The sequence below is a fragment of the Nycticebus coucang genome, chromosome 1, assembly GCF_027406575.1.
Source record: "Nycticebus coucang isolate mNycCou1 chromosome 1, mNycCou1.pri, whole genome shotgun sequence".
In the NCBI taxonomy this organism is placed as follows: Eukaryota; Metazoa; Chordata; class Mammalia; order Primates; family Lorisidae; genus Nycticebus; species Nycticebus coucang.
In genome coordinates this window covers 86,302,843-86,325,567 of record NC_069780.1, presented here as the reverse complement: position 1 = coordinate 86,325,567, position 22,725 = coordinate 86,302,843, and the positions used below count along the sequence as shown (strand labels likewise).

Sequence of the window (22,725 nt, the reverse complement as noted above, 5' to 3'; positions counted from 1 at the left end):
ATATTCATTATGGACTTTAATAAGAAAAACTTACTATAAAAAAGCATAATTCTAAGAGTTGAGAGTCCAAACAGCTTCCCTGCAAGTGGACACGGTGAGCCTGGGGAGATAAGACTCCAGGCATCTCTGGCTGGTGGGATCTGCATATTAATCATCCCTTTGAAGGTACGGGGAGTCAGCAAGGGACTTCTGGACCCCAAGAGGAGGACAAAAACGATGGAAAAATGGCAAGTGGTTGCGTGTGTTCGATCGACCTAACCCTGCTGGCAGCCGTAAGTACAAGCAGCACTGAGTCTGCAAACCAGAAAGGCCTTACCTGTGAACTGTTTCGGTGTTTTTGGACTTGGCACTCAGTGAACTGCCTTGGGGAGAGCTTGAGCAGGAGTACGGAGAACTAAGGGCACTGTCTAGGGCCCCAGACTGAGAGGCTGAGCGGATGGAGCTAATAGTGTTTGGCTGTGGGCCGCACGGAGCCATTATGAGAACTGCCCTGGCAAGCTCCGCCCTCAGGGTCGCAGAGCAAGGATCGGGCGGGAGCTAGTAACCTAGTGACTGAGAAGCCTAAAGGTGGGGTCTGAGCTGCTTTACAGCCTTAACCCTCAGGGGCAGAGTGAGACCCGTTTTGGCATGAGCCTTGGGCTGTTGCCCTGGGTAGAATACCATGCCGTCACAGCTCATAGCACCCTCAAACTCCTGGTGCTGCCCAGACCTCCGTAAGAGCTGTGCTGCAACCCCTGACGCGCGATGCACGACCGAGCCGGCGGGTCCCCCGCATGCCCTGAGCAGGAACTGGGGGAGCTGCGCAACCCTGTGTCCTCCCTCCTAAACCCTCCCTGCTTCCACACCGACCTGCTCGTCTGGCCAGGGACTCTGGTAGCCGTGTGCCCTCCGGAGCCCTCCCTGCCTCTGCGCAGAGCCCTTCTCCTGGCAAGAGACTGCTGGAGCCTTGGGCTCTCTGTGCCAAAGTCACTGGGTGCCAGGCACTCCCAGAACCTTGCGTACCACCTCCCGCCCTGTTGCTGAATCTGGGTGTGTCACACTCCAGAGCTGCTTCCACAACTAGAACTCCCTGTCTGGGGCAGCCCCAGAGGAACTACACAGGGTCACTACCTACAAAGACCCAGCAACAATAGAGTGATCCCGCTGGGGTCTAATCTTGGAGAGACACCTCCTCAACTCTGAGGATGGCCAGAGGCAATACTGAAAATCAATCATGAGGCGAAATCAACAGAAAAACTCTGGCAATATAAATAATCAGAGTAGGGTGGCGCCTGTGGCTCAGTCGGTAAGGTGCCAGCCCCATATGCTGAGCGTGGCGGGTTCAAACCTGGCCCCGGCCAAACTGCAACCAAAAAATAGCCGGGCGTTGTAGCGGGCGCCTGTAGTCCCAGCTGCTCGGGAGGCTGAGGCAAGAGAATCGCTTAAGCCCAGGAGTTGGAGGTTGCTGTGAGTTGTGTGAGGCCACGGCACTCTACCAAGGGCCATAAAGTAAGACTCTGTCTCTACAAAAAAAAATAAATAAAAATAAATAAATAAATAAATAATCAGAGTAGATCAACTCCCCCAAGGATCAATGGGGCAGACATAGCATGAGATCCCATATACAAACAAATAGCTGAGATGTCAGAAATCGAATTCAGAATCTGGATAGCAAATAAGATCGAATTAGAATTCCAAGCAGTAACCCAAAAGATATCTCAAGAATTCAATGAATTCAAAGACCAAATGACCAAAGACTTTGACCCATTGAGACAAGAAGTTGCAGCCCTCAAAGAGCCGAGAAACACAATAGAATCCCTCAGTAACAGAATGGAGCAAGCAGAAGAAAGGATTTCTGACATTGAAGACAAAGCTTTTGAACGCTCCCAAACTCTCAAAGAGGAAGAGAAATGGAGGGCAAAAACAGATCACTCTCTCAGAGAGCTGTGGGATAATTCGAAGAAAACCATTATTCATCTATAGGGATCCCCGAAAGCGACGAAGTGGCTTCACAAGGCACAGAGTCTCTTCTCCATGAGATTATGAAGGAGAACTTTCCAAACATGCCAAGAGATTCTGAAATTCAGATAGCAGACAGTTTCAGAACTCCAGCACGACTCGACCCAAATAAGACATCCCCCAGACACATCATAATCAATTTCACTAAAGTTAATATGAAAGAGAAAATTCTGAAAGCAGCCAGACGAAAGAAAACCATCATCTACAAGGGCACGAATATTAGAATAATTGCAGATCTCCCTGCTGAAACCTTTCAGCTAGAAGAGGATGGTCATTGACTTTTAATCTCCTAAAACAAAATAACTTTCAACCCAGGATCCTGTACCCAGCTAAACTGAGTTTCATTTACGACGGAGAAATTAAATACTTCAATGACATTCACATGTTGAAGAAATTTGCTATAACTAAACCAGCTCTCCAGGATATTCTCAGACCTATCCTCCATATAGACCAACGTAATCCTCCACCACAAAATTAAACCCACCCAGAAACTTTTGATCAAATTTCAACTTCCACAGTTGCAAAAGGATTAAAAATGTCCACCGGACTCTTGAAAGGCTTATCAATAGTCTCAATTAACGTGAATGGTTTAAATTGTCCTCTAAAGAGGCACAGGTTGGCTGACTGGATACAAAAACTCAAGCCATGTATCTGTTGCATACAAGAATCGCATCTTACATTAAAAGACAAATATAGACTCAAGGTGAAGGGATGGTCATCTATACTCCAGGCAACTGGAAAGCAGGAAAAAGCAGGCGTTGCAATCCTATTCACAGACGCAATAGGCTTTAAACCAACTTAAATAATTAAGGATAAGGATAGACACTTCCTATTTGTTTAAGGTAATACTCAACATAATGAGATTTCAAGTATTAATATTTATGCACCCAACTAGAACGCACCTCAATTTATAAGAGAAACTCTAACAGACATGAGCAACTTGATTTCCTCCAGTTCCATAGTAGTTGGAGATTTTAACACCCCTTTAGCAGTGCTGGACAGATCCTCCAAGAAGAAGCTAAGCAAAGAAATTTTAGATTTAAATTTAACCATTCAACATCTGCACTTAACAGCCATCTACAGAACATTTCATCACAACAAAACACAATACACATTCTTCTCATCAGCCAACAAAACATACTCCAAAATCGACCACATCCTAGGCCACAAATTTAACCTTAGCAAATTTTAAAAAATAGAAATTAAGCCTTGCATCTTCTCAGACCATCATGGAATAAAAGTTGAACTCAATAACAACACGAACCTGCATACACATACACAAACATGGAAGCTAAACAACCTTATGCTGAAGGATAGGTGGGTTATAGACGAGATTAAGAAGGAAATCACCTAATTTTTGGAACAAAAACACAATCAAGACACGAATTACCAGAACCTCTGGGATACTGCAAAGGCAGTCCTAAGAGGGAAATTTATAGCACTGCAAGCCTTCCTCAAGAAAACAAAAAGAGAGGAAGTTAACAACTTAATGGGACATCTCAAGCAACTGGAAAAGGAAGAACACTCCAACCCCAAACCCAGCAGAAGAAAAGAAATAACCAAAATCAGAGCAGAATTAAATTAAATTGAAAACAAAAGAATTATACAACAGATCAATAAATCCAAAAGTTGGTTTTCTGAAAAGTTCAATAAAATAGATAAACCTTTGGCCAACCTAAACAGGAAAAAAAGAGTAAAATCTCTAATTTCATCAATCAGAAATGATAATGATGAAATAACAGACCCCTCAGAAATTAAAAAAATCCTTAATGAATACTTCAAGAAACTCTACTCTCAGAAATATGAAAATCTGAAAGAAATCAACCAATACCTAGAAGTACGCCACCTACCAAGACTTAGCCAGAATGAAGTGGAAATGTTGAACAGGCCTATATCAAGTTCTGAAATAGCATCAACTATACAAAATCTCCCTAAAAAGAAAAGCCCAGGACCAGATGGCTTTACATCAGAATTTTACCAAACCTTTAAAAAAGAACTAGTACCTATATTACTAAACCTCTTCCAAAATATAGAAAAAGAAGGAATATTACCTGACACATTCCTCAAAGCAAACATCACCTCGATCCCCAAACCAAGGAAAGACCCAACAAAAAAAGAAAATTATAGACCAATATCACTAATGAATATTGATGCTACAATACTCAATAAGATCGTAACAAACAGAATCCAACAACACATCAAAAAAATTATACACCACGACCAAGTGGGATTTATCGCAGGGTCTCAAGGCTGGTTCAATATACGTAAATCTATAAAGGTAATTCAGCACATAAATAAACTATAAAATAAGGACCATATGATTCTTTCAATTGATGCAGAAAAAGCTTTTGATAATATCCAGCATCCCTTCATGATCAGAACACTTAAGAAAATTGGTATAGAGGGGACATTTCTTAAACTGATAGAGGTCTTCTACAGCAAATCCACAGCCAATATCGTATTGAATGGAGTTAAATTGAAATCATTTCCACTTAGATCAGGAACCAGGCAAGGTTGCCCATTGTCTCCATTGCTCTTTAACATTGTAAAGGAAGTTTTAGCCATTAAAATTAGGGAAGAAAAGGCAATCAAGGGTATCCACATAGGGTCAGAAGAGATCAAACTTTCACTCTTCGCAGATGATATGATCGTATATCTGGAAAACACTAGGGACTCTACTACAAAACTTTTAGAAGTGATCAAGGAATACAGTAATGTCTCAGGCTACAAAATCAACACCCATTAATCTGTAGTCTTTATATATACCAACAATAACCAAGCCGAAAAAACAGCCAAGGACTCTTATTCCTTTCACAGTAGTGCCAAAGAAGATGAAATATTTGGGAGTATACCTAACAAAGGACGTGAAAGATCTCTAAAAAGAGAACTATGAAACTCTAAGGAAAGAAATAGCTGAAGATGTTAACAGATGGAAAAACATCCCATGCTCATGGCTGGGAAGAATCAACATTGTTAAAATGTCTATAGTACCCAAAGCAATATATAATTTTAATGCAATTCCTATTAAAGCTCCATTGTCATATTTTAAAGATCTTGAAAAAATACTTTGTTTTATATGGAATCAGAAAAAACCTCGAATAGCCAAAATATTACTCAGCAATAAAAACACAGCAGGAGGAATCACACTACCAGCCTTGAGACTGTACTATAAATCGATAGTGATCAAAACAGCATGGTATTGGCACAAAAACAGAGGAGTAGATGTCTGGAACAGAATAGAGAACCAAGAGATGGATCCAGCTACTTACCGTTATTTGATCTTTGACAAGCCAATTAAAAACATTCAGTGGGGAAAAGATTCCCTATTTAGCAAATGGTGCTGGGTGAACTGACTAGCAACCTGTACAAGATTGAAACTGCACCCACACCTTTCACCGTTAACTAAGATTGACTCTCACTGGATAAAAAATTTAAACTTAAGACATGAAACTATAAAAATACTTGAATAAAGTGCAGGGAAAACTCTTGAAGGAATAGGCCTGGGTGAATATTTTATGAGGAGGACTCCCCAGGCAACTGAAGCAGTATCAAAAATACACTACTGGGACCTGATCAAAGTAAAAAGCTTCTGCACAGCCAAGAACATAGTAAGTAAAGCAAGCAGACAGCCCTCAGAATGGGAGAAAACATTTCCAGGTTATACCTCCGATAAAGATCTAATAACCAGAATCCACAGAGAACTCAAAAGTATTAGCAAGAAAAGAACACGTGATCCCATCTCAGGGTGGGCAAGGGACTTGAAGAGAAACTTCTCTAAAGAAGAAAGATGCACTATCTACAAACACATGAAAAAAAGCTTATCATCCTTAATCATCAGAGAAATGCAAATCAAAACTACTTTGAGATATCACCTAGCCGCAGTAAGAGTAGCCCACATAACAAAATCCCAAAACCAAAGATGTTTGCATGGATGTGGAGAAAACGGCACACTTCTACACTGCTGGTGGAAATGCACACTAATACGTTCCTTCTGGAAGGATGTTTGGAGAATAGAGATCTAAAAATAGACCTGACATTTGATCCTATAATTCTTTTATTAGGTTTATACCCAGAACACCAAAAATCACAATATAACAAAGACATCTGTACCAGAATGTTTATTGCAGCCCAATTCATAATTGCTAAATCATGGAAGAAGCCCAAGTGCCCATCGACCCACAAATGGACTAGCCAATTGTGGTACATGTATACCATGGAATATTATGCAGCCTTAAAGAAAGATGGAGACTTTACTTACCTCTTTCATGTTTACATGGATGGAGCTGGAACATATTCTTCTTAGCAAAGTATCTCAGGAATGGAAGAAAAAGTATCCAATGTACTCAGCCCTACTATGAAGCTAAATGATAGCTTTCACATGAAGGCTGTAACCCAACTATAGCATAAGACTATGAGGAAAGGGCCAAAGAAGGGGAAGGGAGGAAGGAGTTTAGGGTGGAGGGAGGGTAATGGGTGGGGCCACACCTACCGTGCATCTTAGAATGGGTACAGGTGAAACTTACTAAAGGCAGAATACAAATGTCTACATACAATAACTAAGAAAATGCCATGAAGGCTATGTTGAACAGTTTGATGAGAATATTTCAGATTGCATATGAAACCAGCACATTGTATCCCTTGATTGCACTAATGTACACAGCTATGATTTAACAATAAAAAAATAAAAATAAAATAAATAAATAAAATAAAAATAAATAAATTAATAAAAAAGCATAATTCTGCAGTTTCTCCCTATGGTTTTTAGTCAAGGAAGAGTCATAGCCAGGCATGGTGGCTCATGCATGTAACTCTAGCACTCTGGGTGGCCGAGGCGGGTGGATTGGCCTGAGCTTATATGTTCAAGACCAGCCTGAGCAACAGTGAGACCCCGTTTCTAAAAATAGCTGGGTGTTGTGGCGGGCACCTATAGCCTCAGTTACTCGGGAGGCTGAGGTAAAAGAATCAATTGAGCCCAAAAGTTTGAGGTTGCTGTGAGCTATGATGCCATGGCACTCTACCGAGGGTGACAAAATGAGACTTTGTCTTAAAAAAAAAAAAAAAAAAAGAAAGAAAGAAAAAAGAGTCATAAATGTACTACATCTGCAGTAAAATGAATTAAAATCATTGAAGTCAACATAAATTATTCCATTCTAATCACTCTATTTAAAATTTTGATAACTGGTAATAGCAGAGGCAAGTACAATTAGACAGTAGCTACATTCTAAAACATACATCCAACATGCTACGTGAACCCTAAATTATGTACATATGCACACAGATGTTTACTTTATAAATTCTATTAACTGAGAACCCCACAACTCCTTGGAATATATGAAGATGAAGTAAATGACAAAAAAAACCCTCCTTCTTACCTGGTAGATATCAGAAAGACTGCTGCTTCCAGAATCACTAGTGATACTACATCCTGAGTGGCTGGAAGAAACGTGGGTCACCTGTGGGTGGAGACTGTCAGTAAGGTGTAGTTTTGTGAAATCTGCAGGAAGCTATGGAAGGAGCAGGAAAAACTAGGATTACAATTTGAATCGAGATCTCCAAGAAGACATTTTAAAATTAAAATATTGTATTATGTTCTATATTATCCTATTTAACAAAAACCACATAAGTTTTAAAGTTTATGGGCATACAATGAACCTTAAATAATACTAAATTCAATGCTTAAGTGAGTTTGATGATTAAGGTGAACTTGGATGAACATTTAATTCAGTAAATTTACAATTCTCTAATTACACACCAGTGAACAAATGAAGTCTACTAGTATGTATTATTAATCACAAATACAACTTTGAAGTCAAGAAATAGTTTAAATGAGAAAATAGATTTGAGGTTCTTTGCTGCCCAAATGATGTTTAAAGGTTAAAAAGAAAAAAAAAAGATAGCATCTTATAATCGATTAAGTGTACTGTCATATGAGTAACCACAATAGGCTCTTTGGAGAAAGAAAAAAGAAAGCCATCAAACAACTTAAAGTTGAGAAAGTTACGGACAACATTTACCTATCTATATGCACATATATAAATATCAATTTTCTACCTGTTCATGTTCAAATAAAAACAGCCTCCATTAAACAAATTCGCTAAGCATCCCTCAAGTTCTGAAGTCTATTGCCCCTCATATATCAGAGAAAAGTTTTAAAAAAGAAAATATTCACACATTCGCTCATTCAACAAATATTACAGAGGCCCTTTTCTCTTATTAGGTCCTAGGCAGCAAGTAAAACTCTAAGAAAACACTGCCCCTAAGAATCTTACACTCTTATTAGTAAGTCTTCTGAATTTAAAAGGACACTGTATTTATCTATAGTATCACCTTGTTGGTCAGTAATGCTACAATAGTTCAAAATGTATGCTAAATAGCATCATGAAATGCTGATAACATTCTTTCATGCCTGCACACTGATCCTATTTAGCTGGTGAATAACAATAAATACAAAGACTGTTAAATTTAATAAAGATTTACCTTAGTAACATCCCATCTACCTTTGATCCTTATCCCCTTGCTAAAATAAGCTTCTCAAGGAAGATGATTCAGGTGTATGATCATGATCAATGGGTTTGATACTTCAAAGTTTCAAACTAAGAGGCAAAATGTATTTATATCCCACATCATTCAGACCTGACTCTCTGAATAAATTACACCCCTCCCTATCTTAAGAGGAAGGCACTTAAGAGTATTTATATGCAATATGTTCAGAAATAATATTTTTTAACTTTAAAGGATACAAGGTGTACAAAGGACAGAATTTAACATGAATTTATTGGAGGGTATGTGATTAGATGACAAATAAATGAATACAAACACATATGTTGGAGGAGCTCAGAGAAGTGAAATGTTTATTCAAATTATGTGAAATAATTGTAAGCTCAACTCACTCAGTGTTTTTTTTAACTAAGGGTGTTTTTTTAAGTGATAATTAAAGATGTTATGAAATACACTAAAAAATTAGGAGAATAACAGTATTTCTATAAAGAGTAGATAGGCAAATACCTCTAAATTCAGAATGTTGATGTTTTATTCACAATATAGAATAGTGAATTATTTGCAGGATTTCCTTAGGAACAATGTAAGACAGAAGTTTGTAGAAATGTATTCAAGACTATGATTTTGAATGCAGCTAAGCGATGGTTATTGGCGTGTAAAATAAATAACATGTTCATAGCTAGGATAAATACCTTTCATCATCCTAGCTACATTTCCATTTAAATTCAGTCACTTACTGCAGAAGGCAACTGGGGAACATTACTCTATGGCTCAGGAATTTTAAAAGGCATCAATCAATACATGTAATTACAGAATAAACAAGTGATTTTTATTGATTATCTTTTATAGACGTGACTCAGACCAATGTGTTATACTGTGTGATTTTTTAAAAATTAACTTAATATGGCAAATGAAGATATAATTATCCAATGAATTTTTACTTTTTACTTATTACAGTCTTAGAGGGCACTCTTCCTAGAATCCATTATCTGGTCATCTTTTCCGACTAAGAATTCACTGTGCAGAGAATACTGGAGCTGAGAAAGCACCAAACCTTACAGGAGAGACATGTATCTGGCCTTTACAAACCAATTCTTTGGAACTGAGAAAGTTATAAATAACATTCATCAATCTATGCACACATATATAAATATCAATGTTCTACTTGTTCATATTTAAATAAAAACAGCCATCTATTTTAAAACAAGCAGACTTGCTAAGCATCCCTCAAGTTCTGAAATGTATTCATCTAGGCCTACTTATAACTGCAAGTATCAAAATTATGTGGTAATTGTAGGCCAAGAACCATAAAGACTCAAAAGAGAAAGAAATATTTTTGCTTTTAAAAATTCAATTCTATTTAATAAATACTTATTGAGTACCTGTTATTTTAGACACTCTTGTTAGGAGCAGGGAACATCGAGGTGAATAAGACAATTCCTATTTCCATGTACAATTTGTGATAGGTGATGGGTGTTACAAGCAATAGAAGAATTAATTGAACATAGTTTCTCTGTGTCTTTGAGACAGGGTCTACGTTGCCCAGGCTGGTCTTGAATTTCTGGGCTCAAGCAATCAATCCTCTCACCTCAGCCGTCCAGATAGTTAGGACTACAAGCCTGTGCTACTGTGCCAGGCTTAAACATAGTTTTTTAAACATTGTTTTTATCCTCGCCTCCCTGTCATCTGTGTTCTTTGCAGAATAACATGAAAAAATTATATATTAAGCTTAGATGAAATCCATATACAATTTAATAATATTGTAGATTATTAATAGATACCAAGTTCGAGGAAACTCAAAAATCTTTTTCTTACAAATTGGGATAACAATGGTATTATTAAATATTATTGACAATGCACAATTAGGTTATGGAATGGGGGAAGTTATCAAAGGTGTTCCCATAAAGGAAGAGTCTGAAATGTACCGATCTGGCCCCACCACAACACTCTAATGGAATAGAGACCCGAGCACATGCCCAGGGACAATGGAGTTTTTAAGAGGCAAATAAACGGTATGGGGGTTAGGCATCAAGAGGCAGACACCCATGTTTAATCCCAGTGCACGAGGGTAAGAGAACCCCTGTGGGGGGAAGTAACTCATGATCTGAGTAAGATATACAAAAATGGCACAACAGAACAGCAAGATTCACTTATTTCAAATTGACCCAGTGACAATTTAGTATATGTCAATATGCTATTCAATTAAATTTCAGATTAAAATGATGCGAATTATCTTGTGACTTTAGCCACCATTTACAGCAGAAATTCTATTGAGAAAAACAAAAATGTTATGAGATTAGGAGTAATACATGCAGTAATTATCTGAATTAAATCAAATAACTTAATTAAAAGGGAAATGAACATATTTAATACATTTGTATCTTAACACCAATGTATGTTTCCCTGCAATTAACTGCAACACAATTCAAAGGAATTGCTTATGTTTTTCATTTTTGTCATTTAAATATTTTAACACTTGATTATATAAATATATTGGCACTCAAATTGGATCAAGCAACTTACAGTCCTAAAAATACACTACCTGAGAATCACAATTTTTTAATTTTTTAAATTTGAGCTTAACATGAGGGTACTATCGAAGGGATTGCATTGTCTGCACTTGTTAGGTAAAGTCCAAGTTGCAGCTGAGCCCTTCACTTAGGAGATGTGCCAGGTACCCTTACACTGTGCCCTTAAGTGAGAGCTTACCACCCCCTTACCCCCACTTGAATTTAATTGTGTTTTTCTCTTGTGTGGGTGTGTAGTTGTTCATCTACTGGTTTCATATTATGAATCAAAATTTTAATAATTAGGCAAACAACTGAATCATAGTTTAGCCACAAACACAGCTAAATAAATAAGGAACAAGGATGATATTCAAATTAGATTTAAAATATATATATCTAAATTCGATTATATTAATTTAGGTTTATGCTTACTTTATGTAAAATATAATTAATCATAGTTTCGTAAAACCTTGGTACCATTTGCCCAGTTTCATTTTGTGGGACCAACATGGATGCTACAATAATTAGCTTCTAAAAAGAAAGTTCTACAAATGACTTAAATCCCATATATACAAATAGGCATTTTATAATTGCTGGTCCATTAAATCTAGTGGTTAGCAATTATAAAATTAATAGCTTATAAATGAACTCTACTTTGAAGGTAAGTGTGTGATTGAGTATGGATATCTTAAAGTCTTTGACATCACCTAAGTAAATACTTTGTGGAGTTGGTAAAGTGCCTGAAATCAGTGATACTGTAGTAGAGACAAGGGTGGCTTGCTGCCTTCCTTCCCTTTCCTCTGAATCTCTGCATTACTGACATAGCCCAGCACCTGTGGGCCCAGACCCCAAATCCACCTACAAAGCACAGGGGATGAGTTTTGTGGGATTCTAGTCCCAACGGGTATTCTGTGTAAAAGAAAGTTTTATGTTCCATAAAGTTCATTTTCAACTCAGAATCACTGAGAAATCCAGTGGTTAAAACACAAAACAAGACAAAAAACAAAAAATATTGCTACTATCAACTGAAATTTATTTAACTGATAATTTCCCAAACTAACCTTGGAATCATTTTATTTGAAACAATAGTTATAACACAATATATAAAGTTTGGGGGTGATCATTGGAATTAATCTGACCTTTCCAGGCAGCTTATCTTGAGTACAACTACCTAAGGTAAATTAAATATCACATTTAGCAATTAAAAACTAACATTATATTAAGGTGCATCACTAAAAATTTACTCAAATACTGTTTCTCTAGCATCAGCCCTGGATTTTTGTGAATACTGTCTATGCTCACGTTTTTAAGCTCTACGGAATGGAATGAGTGTATTACTGGATATGTTTTCTATTTTTCTCTGGGGTATTAGTGAAAATATCAGAGACTACATTTTCATTCATCATTCGTCCATCGGTCACTGAAAGCCTGTGTTGTGCAGATTAAATGAATGAATGGGTATAAAGCACTTAGAGAAATGCCTGGCACACAGAAGTCACTAAAGAATTGTGTTAACTGTAAAGCACCTCATCCTAGACACAGTGTAAAGCATAGATCCCTTCCAGCTCTCAAATTTCTGTAGCTCAAATTAAAGCCCTTCTTTTTTTTTTTTTAAGAGATGAGTTCTCGCTCTGGCTGGTCTCAAACTCCTGAGCTCAAACAATCCACCTGTCCTTGCCTCCCAGAGTGATAGGATTACAGGTGTGAGCCACCACACTCAGCCCTTCAAGTTATGTTTTAAAAGCAATTCATATTCTTTCTCTCTTTCTGGGCATATACGTGCATGTGTGTGTGCGCGCACACACACACACACATCCTGTTTTCTTTTTCTTTCTACTATTGATCTATTCAGATACTACTTGTTCTGACACACTTTGACTGGTTTCTATTTGCAGGTTGATGATGCAGAAATATTACTTAGTAGCTCATTTTAAAGACAATTTTATAACTTGATCAACTTTTATTATTTTAAGTCATTTCTTTAAAAACATTAGAAAAAAAGAGATATTGGACTCAAATGTTATTCACCAACATTAATTTTGACTTCCCTCATAATCCTTGACAAATGCTCTTGTTCTCCACAGCTTTGTCCATCAGTATTTCACCAAGCAAAGAGAAAGGTTTTTGAACAACACGTAACTCCTTTTGGTCAAAAGTATATATAATGACAGGAAATAAGTTTTCTAAATGTGTCATGAGATAATAATGTAGTAAGCTTGACAGATGTAGTATTTTCCTGATTAAATTATCTGTAGACCTTTTTTTAGTGTTGATACAACTATGCTTTACTGAAACAGTTCTACAAAAATTTATTTGCTTTGTAAACTATTGGAGAAATTTGCCCCAAATTTAAGAATTTGTGAGAGCTTAACATTATTCTAGCTTCCTACCGGGCTCAAAAGGCATCATCTCGGGTTAGAAGTACACGGATTCATCTTCTATTCAACTACTTTCTAAGTCCACCAAACTTGGGCAAGTTAAGTTCTGTGCACCTTAGTTTCTTCTATGAAATAGATACAATATAGCAACCAAATGACATAATCACTGTGATCCGTAGAAAATCTGCTTGGCAGAACAGAAGCCTCTCTCTTCCTTTGCATCCCTCTGTCAATTTTCTATTTGAGATCCTCCATAACCTTAGGCCAGTTAATTTTCAGATTCAATTCCAAAAAATAAACTTGTGTTGACATTGTGATGCCTCAACTATTAGTGTGGTAGTTCACTCATATGTTTCCCCCCAAACTCTATATGTTATAAATAAATTATATGAGCTATGGAGAAATTCACTGCTTAGATTACCTAAATAAATTTTGCAAACTGAATATGCTCCTTGTCATAATATGCTTATGGTCCAACGACTACTCTATGAACATTCAAATGTCCATAGTTTAGAATTTTCTCAAAGTAATAACAAAACATCAGTAGTCTGTGCCATTTATTTATTTGGGGGGGACAGAGTCTCACTTTGTCACCTTCAGCAGAGTGCTGTGGCATCCTAGCTCACAGCAGCCTCAAACTCTTAGGCTCAAGCGATTCTCTCGACTCAGCCTCCCAAGTAGCTGGGACTACAGGCACCCGGCACAATGTCCAGCTATTTATTTTAGAGACAGGCTTACGCTCCTGCTCAGGCTGGTCTTGAACCTGTGAGCTCAGGCAATCCACCTGCCTCGGTCTCCCCAGTGTTGGGATTGCCGGCATGAGCCACTGTGCCTGGCAGTTTGTGCCTTTTAATGTGCAATTTATGTTAGACTGCCAAAGCCTCTGAAATCCTCATGTATTTGGCCTGGACACATGCTACAAACTAGACGTGGTCTAACCACAAAACTTCATTCCTGCCATACTGAGCATCCTGCCTAGAGAGGACAGTCTGAACAGAAATGCCACAGGGCGGGGGGCCTACTTCCAAAATTCTTTGCTACTTACTTTACTACATAATAATAATGTTTTAGAAGGAGCTATGACAGAGAAAACTTGAAAAGATATGGCTTAAAATTTCATGTGGCTTTCTGCCCAAATGTACACTTTTATGTATTGGAATTAGCTACTAAAATATGCCCTTGCCCTCTCCCAAGACAGAATAGCCACCCTCATGTTTTTCAGAGTTAGAATCATAAACTTCATTGGCATCCCTCTGTCATGATTACGGAAATTCATAATCTATCTAGAATTTAATTCTTACATTTATGAAATGGGGAAATCTGGATACAAACAGTATACCTAGCACCCTGATGAGAAAATTAAATCATCAAAATTTGAAAATTGGTTGAGAAAAGACTGCTATTTACAAGATGACTAATTTTTCAAAGAAATACTTTTAGAAAGCCTTTTCTACTGAATGTTGAAAAAAAGTATTATGTAGAAGAAAACACATAGGTACTTCAGGTCAAAATGCAAAAGTAGAATCCTTCAATGTGACAAGAAATGGTATGATCTACATACCATATATTTTAAAATATAAGACTCTGCCCCATTTTTTCCCAAAATAAAGCAATATAAGATCACTGTACACAAGCTACTATATGCCAGGCCTGCTCTGAGTCTTACATACACATTAGGTTGTTGAATTCTCACAACAAACCTACAAAGTAGGTATTATGTGACTATTTCATGTACGAGGAACCTAAATTGCAAAAAAGTTAAGTGATTTGCACCAAGGTCATATAGCTCCAGGTAAATGGCTTTGGAACACATATACGTAAGCATTAAACTTTAATGCATTTATTCATTTACTAGTTGACTTGAAAACTATCACAAATATTAATAAAATTGTCAAATGGTTGCTAAATCCATTTATTAGTAGAGCATCTCAGATACATTCCAAAATCACATACAAGTAAAATACTAATTAGAAATAATTTCTACATCTGTCTGTAGTTAGTTAAGTTTGTTACATCAAACTTACTAGAACTCTGCACCTGCATTTCCAACATCAATGACTTTGACATTGCAAAGCTTAAGAGTTTCCATTCCTTCTAAATTATTTGAGAGTGATTTATCTATACATGACATATAGCTATATATTGGTACCAAGAGTGAAGCTGATCTTTTGTTGTCTTTGCACGTTCTTTATAACAACAATCATTTACTACTTACTTTAAAATTAATCTTTAAAATGTTTATGTTAATGTCCAGTGACTACAATTTTCATATCATAAAGCCAGGAATGATTATTAAATGTATGTAAAACTTAACTGCTTTACACCAATAATACTACGTGACCCTTATAAGTATACCAAGCAAACATTGCTTAGAGTCATCTCTGCTTTATTCTCCTTAAGAAAAATACCTTTTTGTTAACAAAAAACAGAAAATTAAATCAAGAGAGAACCTCGTAATAGAAGATATTAAGGCGACTCCTTTTCTGGTAGTTAATTTTGGCAGAAATATAACCCTGTATTTCATTTCTCCAACATTTGAAGACTGGAGAAAAACATTATACATGCACACACATATTTAATCTAGTCAACTAATTTTACCACTTTCAGAAAGATACCTGGCATAGTGAGAGCAGTTCCAGAATTATTACATGTGTCAAAGACAACTGAAAGTTTGTCATCTACAAGATATGTATATTTTTTCAAAATGAAAATGTTTGGGACCTAAAACAAAGCAATCCAAATTTTTTATGCAAGTTTCCATAGAAATATTGAGGTAGATGATTGCTTAACATGTATACATGTCCAAATGAAATATTCTGTTCCTTGTTAAGAACACAGCTTCATAATGTTTTTCAAGTGACTGCCACTTCATTCTCACTCCACACACACACTCTCTCTCTCTCTCTCTCTGTCTCTGTGTGTCTCTCTCTCTCTGAATACAATCCCTTTTCCCTTTAATTTATTTCCAACCGTGCATCCAAAAAGCACAAATTCCTCTGACAGATTAAAGAAAAAATTCTCTAGATTGGTCAGTCCTACACCTTTCTTTCTTTTTTTTCTTTTTGAGACAGAGTCTCACTCTGTCACCCTGGGTAGAATATTGTGGTGTCATAGCTCACAGCAACCTCAAACTCTTGATCTCAAGAAATTCTCTTGCCTTAGCCTCCCAAGTAGCTGAGACTACAGGACCCACCACCATCCCAGTTAGTTTTTCTATTTTTTAGTAGAGACAGGGTCTCGCTGTTGCTCAGGCTGGTCCTGAACTCCTGAGCCCAAGCAATCCACCCGCCTTGGCCTCCCAGAACTAGGAATATAGGTGTGAGCCACTGCGCCCAGCAGTGGTAGAACTTTTGATGAAAAATATGGCAGATGGACTGCTTGAGCTTAGGAGTTTGAGATCAGCCTGAGCAAAAACAATGTCGTCCCCGCTACTCTAGAGGCAGAGGCAAGAGAACTGCTTGAGCCCAAAGAGTTTGAGGTTGCTGTGAGTTATGATGCCAAAGCACTCTACCAAGTGTGACAAAGTGAAACGTCTCAAAAAAAAAAAAAAAAAAAAGCAACTGTTTGCATTGAGTCAGGTGATTTAAAAGTCATCTTCTATATAGAATTTCATCTATTTTAAATCCCAAAGTCCTTGTATATTTTCTCTTATGTTGGCATAATTACTGCTATTATTGTGGGAGGCATGTACTAAAGAATGGACAATACACTGAATATTTTACATATTGCTTCTATGTTCTAATATCTAAAGAACCCAGAAACTGTGGAGGAAATGGAAGCTCAAGGAGCCAAGTGGCTTGTCCAGCACCCCCAGGTAACAGGCTCCAAAGTCTATGAATGTTTATAAAAGGTAGTGAATTGGAATGTAAACATATCGTGACAATTACGGGATCTATAAAGTAATACTGTTAACACAGTAATACCAGTAACATTCTGTAACTTTCTATCCCATCTCTTGTTTTCCAGAACCAAGTGAAATGGGTGCTATGAAAGCAGCAATCCCCAGAGAGGGAAGGAGCTGCTGCTAAGACCAGAGACAGCTTCTATGATCAATTACACAACAACTCTGATGAGTTCCAAAGGGACTGTGCTTAGTTATCCCATCTGAAAAAATGCTCAGTGGAGTATGGAATTTGGGAAATGAGTGTTTAAAGTCAAGGGAAAAAAAAGACTCACATGGGCTATATACAGCAATCTAAGCTGCCTTCTTTGAGAACACAAGTAAATAGTTGGTTTGGGGAGAAAGCGTCACACAATTAAAAATATTAACTCATAACTAATTTTCAACTAGTTAAAAGTTATAAAAGCTACCTTACACCAAAATGCAATTGTGCCTAGGTCTGCACACAATAAAATGGCTGGAGACTGGCTAGCTATTCACAGTGTCCTGTTCCTGGGCACGCAGTGAGACTACCTTCCCCAGTCTCCCTCACAGGCACAAATGCACCTTTGCATTTGTGAGCTTTTGGGGGGTGAGCAGAAAGAGTGATTATGTCACTTCCATACTTGACTTATAAAATCTTCCACACGATCTCCTCTGTGGTCTTGCCCCTTCCACTAAAAGAGACTCTCTTGGAAGACAATACAAGCTTTGTGTTCAAGGTTAAAGATAACTGAGCCACTAAATGGAGCCAGCCTGGAACCCTGAGTTACTACTTAAGCAGGGAACTGTCCATCAATCAAGAACACCGTCCAATTCACACAAGAGACTTAAAAAAATTCCACTATGTTTGAACTATTGCATTTTGTTTTGTTTGATACAACAGCTAGCATTATCCAAACTTGAAACAAATATTAGAATAATTTTTGCAACCTATTTGTGAAAAATCCTCCATAGTGAAATTCTAAATCCTTAAGAAGAACGAGGCAAGACTCTAATATTATTCCAACCTATTATTTCATAGGGCAAGGTGCAACTCAGATAAAGTAAGCATTAGAGTTCATTTACTAATTCAGTCAATTACCTAGTGAAACAACATTTATTGAAAGCCAGTATGTTCGACACTATTCCAAGTTTGCTAAATAAAACAGTAAGTAAAATAAAGTCCATGCTCTCATGGATCCCACAGCTAGTGGGACACAAACAATAAAAGGGTCTACAGAAAATTGTCAAGTAGTGATAAGTATGGCAATCAGCAAGGATTAAAAGAAGCTGATGTAATAGTCTACATAGCTATGGACCCTCTAGGACAGTGGTTCTCAACCTTCCTAATGCTGCGGCCCTTTAATACAGTTCCTGTAGGTCGCGACCCACAGGTTGAAAACCACTGCTCTAGGATGTGATACTGAGATGAGAAAGCTACTTCTACTTTTTAAACTCTCACTCATTTCCCAAAGGAATAGTTTTAATTACATCATCTTTATAAAATACATGTACACACACATACTTTGCATATGACGTATCTATTTTTCATAAATTTATATATACAGTAGAGCCCATAGTTGACTGCTTCCCTACATTGACCATGTCCTTAAGTTGACCTGATTTTTACAGACCTGACATGCACCACATGTACGTATCAGTACAGTAGGCCTAGTTCCTTATGCTGACCACTTCTATATGCTGATCAGTTTGTTACAGTCCCTTGCATGGTCAACTTACAGAGAGGTTCTAGTAGAATTTATATTAAATGTATGTTTCACTTATTTATACTACTCATATACTTTATATCTGTCTGTGAGCTGAGATAAATATAGCACAGCACTAAGCTAATGTAATATAATTACTAAACATTTCATGAAAAATTTTCATGCCACTTATATAACGTAACAAAATCAAAGACAGTACTAAAATCCATTCTAAGTTGTCAGTCCCCTATAAGTTGGGGAGCATTAACATCAATATAAAGTTCTAATGTAAATATTATGTAACTACAAGGCTTCCAGATAGTTATTTGTTCTTAAAAAGCATCACTTAATAGGTTAAATGGAAAATTAAGTCTAGAAGCCACGTATTAAGCTGACTGATTTTGATTATTCATGAAATTCACTGAATAGGCCACAGGGTTGAGAATACCTCTATGGAAATTTATGCTGTAGACTTATTAAAAAGAGAAGGGAAACCGGATTTCACCAAGAAGAAGCATGGATGTATGTAGAGTCTTTGGTACCACAGTCTTTATATCCTAGCACTTGTGAGGAGAGGGAGGAAACTCAGGGGTGGGAAAAGACCATCAAATAAAATTATATCACAGAGCAGTAAGTAATCTGCAAATCAATAAAGCAGAAAAACAATACAGCATATACAAAATTTTACAAAGAGATGGACAACATGTAAGGAATATTTCATAAATATTTTGTAAAATTTTATAATAAATATTTGGTACATTTAGCTACAATTTCCCATTTTCCCTATGTATGGCAACTTTAGGGGCAATTTAGTGACAGGAATGCTAAAGTAACATTTAAGGAAATGATCTGAATAGAATGAAGGCCTGAGCCCTACAGAAATACAGGGGAGTAACAAGCTTTTCAGGTACAAAGGACATCAAGTGCAAAGGCCCAGGGAAGGGGGAAGGGGGAAGGGGGTAGCCTCGGCAGGTTCTAGGACAGGGACAGGGATGGGGAACATTTTCATGCTGGAAGGCAGCATTAAGGTACCTATAGTCAAATAAGGCCACATTTAAGAAATATATACTTAATGTTATTATTTTTTTTTTTTATTGTTGGGGATTCATTGAGGGTATAATAAGCCAGGTTACACTGATTGCAATTGTTAGGTAACTTAATGTTATTTTTCAAAAACCTAACTATTATGTACTTAATTTCAAAAAATGAACCCTACTTGTTACTTTTAAAGTTAACTAAAGTTTTTTTTTTTTGTAGAGACAGAGTCTCACTGTACCACCCTCGGGTAGAGTGCCGTGGTGTCACACGGCTCACAGCAACCTCTAACTCTTGGGCTTACGCAATTCTCTTGCCTCAGCCTCCCGAGTAGCTGGGACTACAGGCGCCCGCCACAACGCCCGGCTATTTTGTTGTTGTTGTTGCAGTTTGGCCGGGGCTGGGTTTGAACCCGCCACCCTCGGCATATGGGGCCGGCGCCCTACTCACTGAGCCACAGGAACCGCCCAAAGTTAACTAAAGTTTTAATGCTTTTGTCGGAAACCATTTGAATACTTGGGTGCAGCATGGAGGTCTCTAGTTTCAGGTGATCAGTCACTTATGACCTTAAGGGCATCTTGATTTGGGTTAGGTAGGAGAATGCCGATTTGCAGCAATAAATGGTGAAAAGCAAGAGAACACTTTGGGGGGCATGTTGTTGAAGACATGGGTATTCTGCTGCATTTTTCCAAATTTCAGTTGGATCTTGCTTAGCATCCAATAATGTCTTTAAAATGTCATCTACTGAGAACTCAGTCAATTCCATCTGTAGTTCTTTAGGTGTCTTAGTGACATGAACTAGGTGAGGCTGAAATGCTAACTTGAGTGTGATGCCATGATTCTCAAAGTCAGTGAACTTTCCACTATATTCTCCTGCAACAGCTGCGTATTCTTCAAATGATTCACGTATACTATCCTGCTCTCATCAATGACCTTTGCTAATAGGAAAAATGGTCACCCAAAATTTCCTTTTGAAGAAATGTCTTGAAAAGAGATATTTTGCCATACATCACTTACAGATTTAGTTTTACCTTGCAGAGAAACATTTAAGTCGTTTTGATTTGACAGGATATCATACAGAAATGCTGCATTCCTATGAAAAATTTTCAATATTTCACACTGTTGATTCTGTTCTTCATGAAATTTAACTATCTGTTCTCAGAGAGATAAAATTTCGGCTAGCACCCGTCCTTACCATAGCCAACACTTTAGAATGAATACCACCTGAATACCTATCAATCTCCAACTTTAGCATGTTACAAAAACTGACAATGCCACGTCCCATTTGCACAGATATAACTTGTTACAAGGTGTTACCTAAAATAGTAGTTTTAGTACAGAGATTTTGTTGATACAAAATACAATGAAAAGAAATGAAAACATCTGGATGTTCTTTTATCTGTGCGCTAAATCCTTCATGGCTTCCTGTCATGGAATGTGTATAGTCTATACATACACTCCACTAAATTTACTAACTTTAAAGTGTAACTTCACGACATTTATCTTGAAAGTTGAAGATATTTATTACTGGTGTTCTATCTGCAACAGTGTCCAAAGCTGAGTAACTCTTTGCAGCAAAGAAAATTTCTGTTATGACTCAAATGAAATATAAAACCTGCACCAAGTATCAGGTGATTCATCCAAAGTGACTGAATGATGTATTTTTCTTTTTGAAGTAGTGCATGAAATTGTTCTGTTAAGTTGAAGGCTAATGATGCTGATAAGTTATAGTTCTCCTTGAAAGAGGGAGTTGCTTGTACTTTAAAATGTTACCAAGTAAGTTTAAGCATCCTCTAACTCTAACAATGCTCTTTCACAATTTCTACCTCACTGAATGACTCCCATTTTTCCCCAAGTATATAAGCTACCTTATGAGCTGCTTCAGTGGCATTGTTTCCAGGTCTTACTTCTGCCTGAAAGAACTGTCTTTGCTTTTGCTTTCCAGCTTTTAATAACCTTTCACGCCTTTTGCACTAATTTATTTGTGGTCCTTTTGAGTGTTCTAGTGCTGATGAACACTGAACTTTAACTTCTTTAATTTGTTTCATAAAGGAAGCAAATTATCTTATCTTTGGCAGAAACAAGATAATACCCATATTACAATTCCCAATTCTCACTAAAATATCTGTTTTCTTCCTTCAGAGTTCTCTTCCTTGGTCTTTGACATGATCGGCTGTTAAGCAGACGGAATTAAAAAATACTGTTGTGCAACTATTCACAAGTTCTACTTCAAACAGAAACACAGTGCACCATTGTCAAAAGCTAATGACAGACGGGTCTACTTGACCCCCATAATCTCTTGCCAACCAGCCTCCTGCAGTAGTGGCCCCAGTCAGGTGGGAAAGTTAGAATTAAGCCAGGAGTGTAGCAGCCATCAAGTTAGCCCTTATGACTTACTAATGTTCTAGTTGAGCCAGTTAATTCTGGGAAGATTATTTCTTTGAAGCTTATTTTAAATATATTCATTTTTAAAATAAAAATATAAAAGAATGAAAATGTATTAATAAAAACAAAAGGGTTTGTTCCCTAAAATTTGGATTCAGTCAAAAGGCCACACTTAAGGACCTTTAAGGCCCCAGGTTCCCCACCCCTTGTTCTAAAAACAACTAGGAAGTCAGTACAAGCTCTGAGAAGGAAAAGGGATTAGTAAACAGATACTCTGATGAAATCGCGTGAGGAAGCTATGGTAAGTCATTTGAATTTTACTGTGAATGAGTTGGGAAGCTGCTAGGGCAACGGTT

At 37.3% G+C, this 22,725-nt stretch overlaps 1 protein-coding gene across 15 annotated transcripts in view; it reads right to left on the bottom strand.

Annotated features, from left to right (window-relative positions):
• Positions 1 to 22,725, bottom strand: part of RAPGEF2 (Rap guanine nucleotide exchange factor 2) — a 299,942-nt gene that overhangs the window by 58,390 nt on the left and 218,827 nt on the right. For all 15 annotated transcript variants that reach the window (XM_053583632.1, XM_053583658.1, XM_053583668.1 and 12 more), the window contains one exon: positions 7,371 to 7,502. In XM_053583632.1, the coding sequence (XP_053439607.1) occupies positions 7,371 to 7,502 (132 nt within the window). The remainder of the gene's footprint in view (positions 1 to 7,370; positions 7,503 to 22,725) is intronic.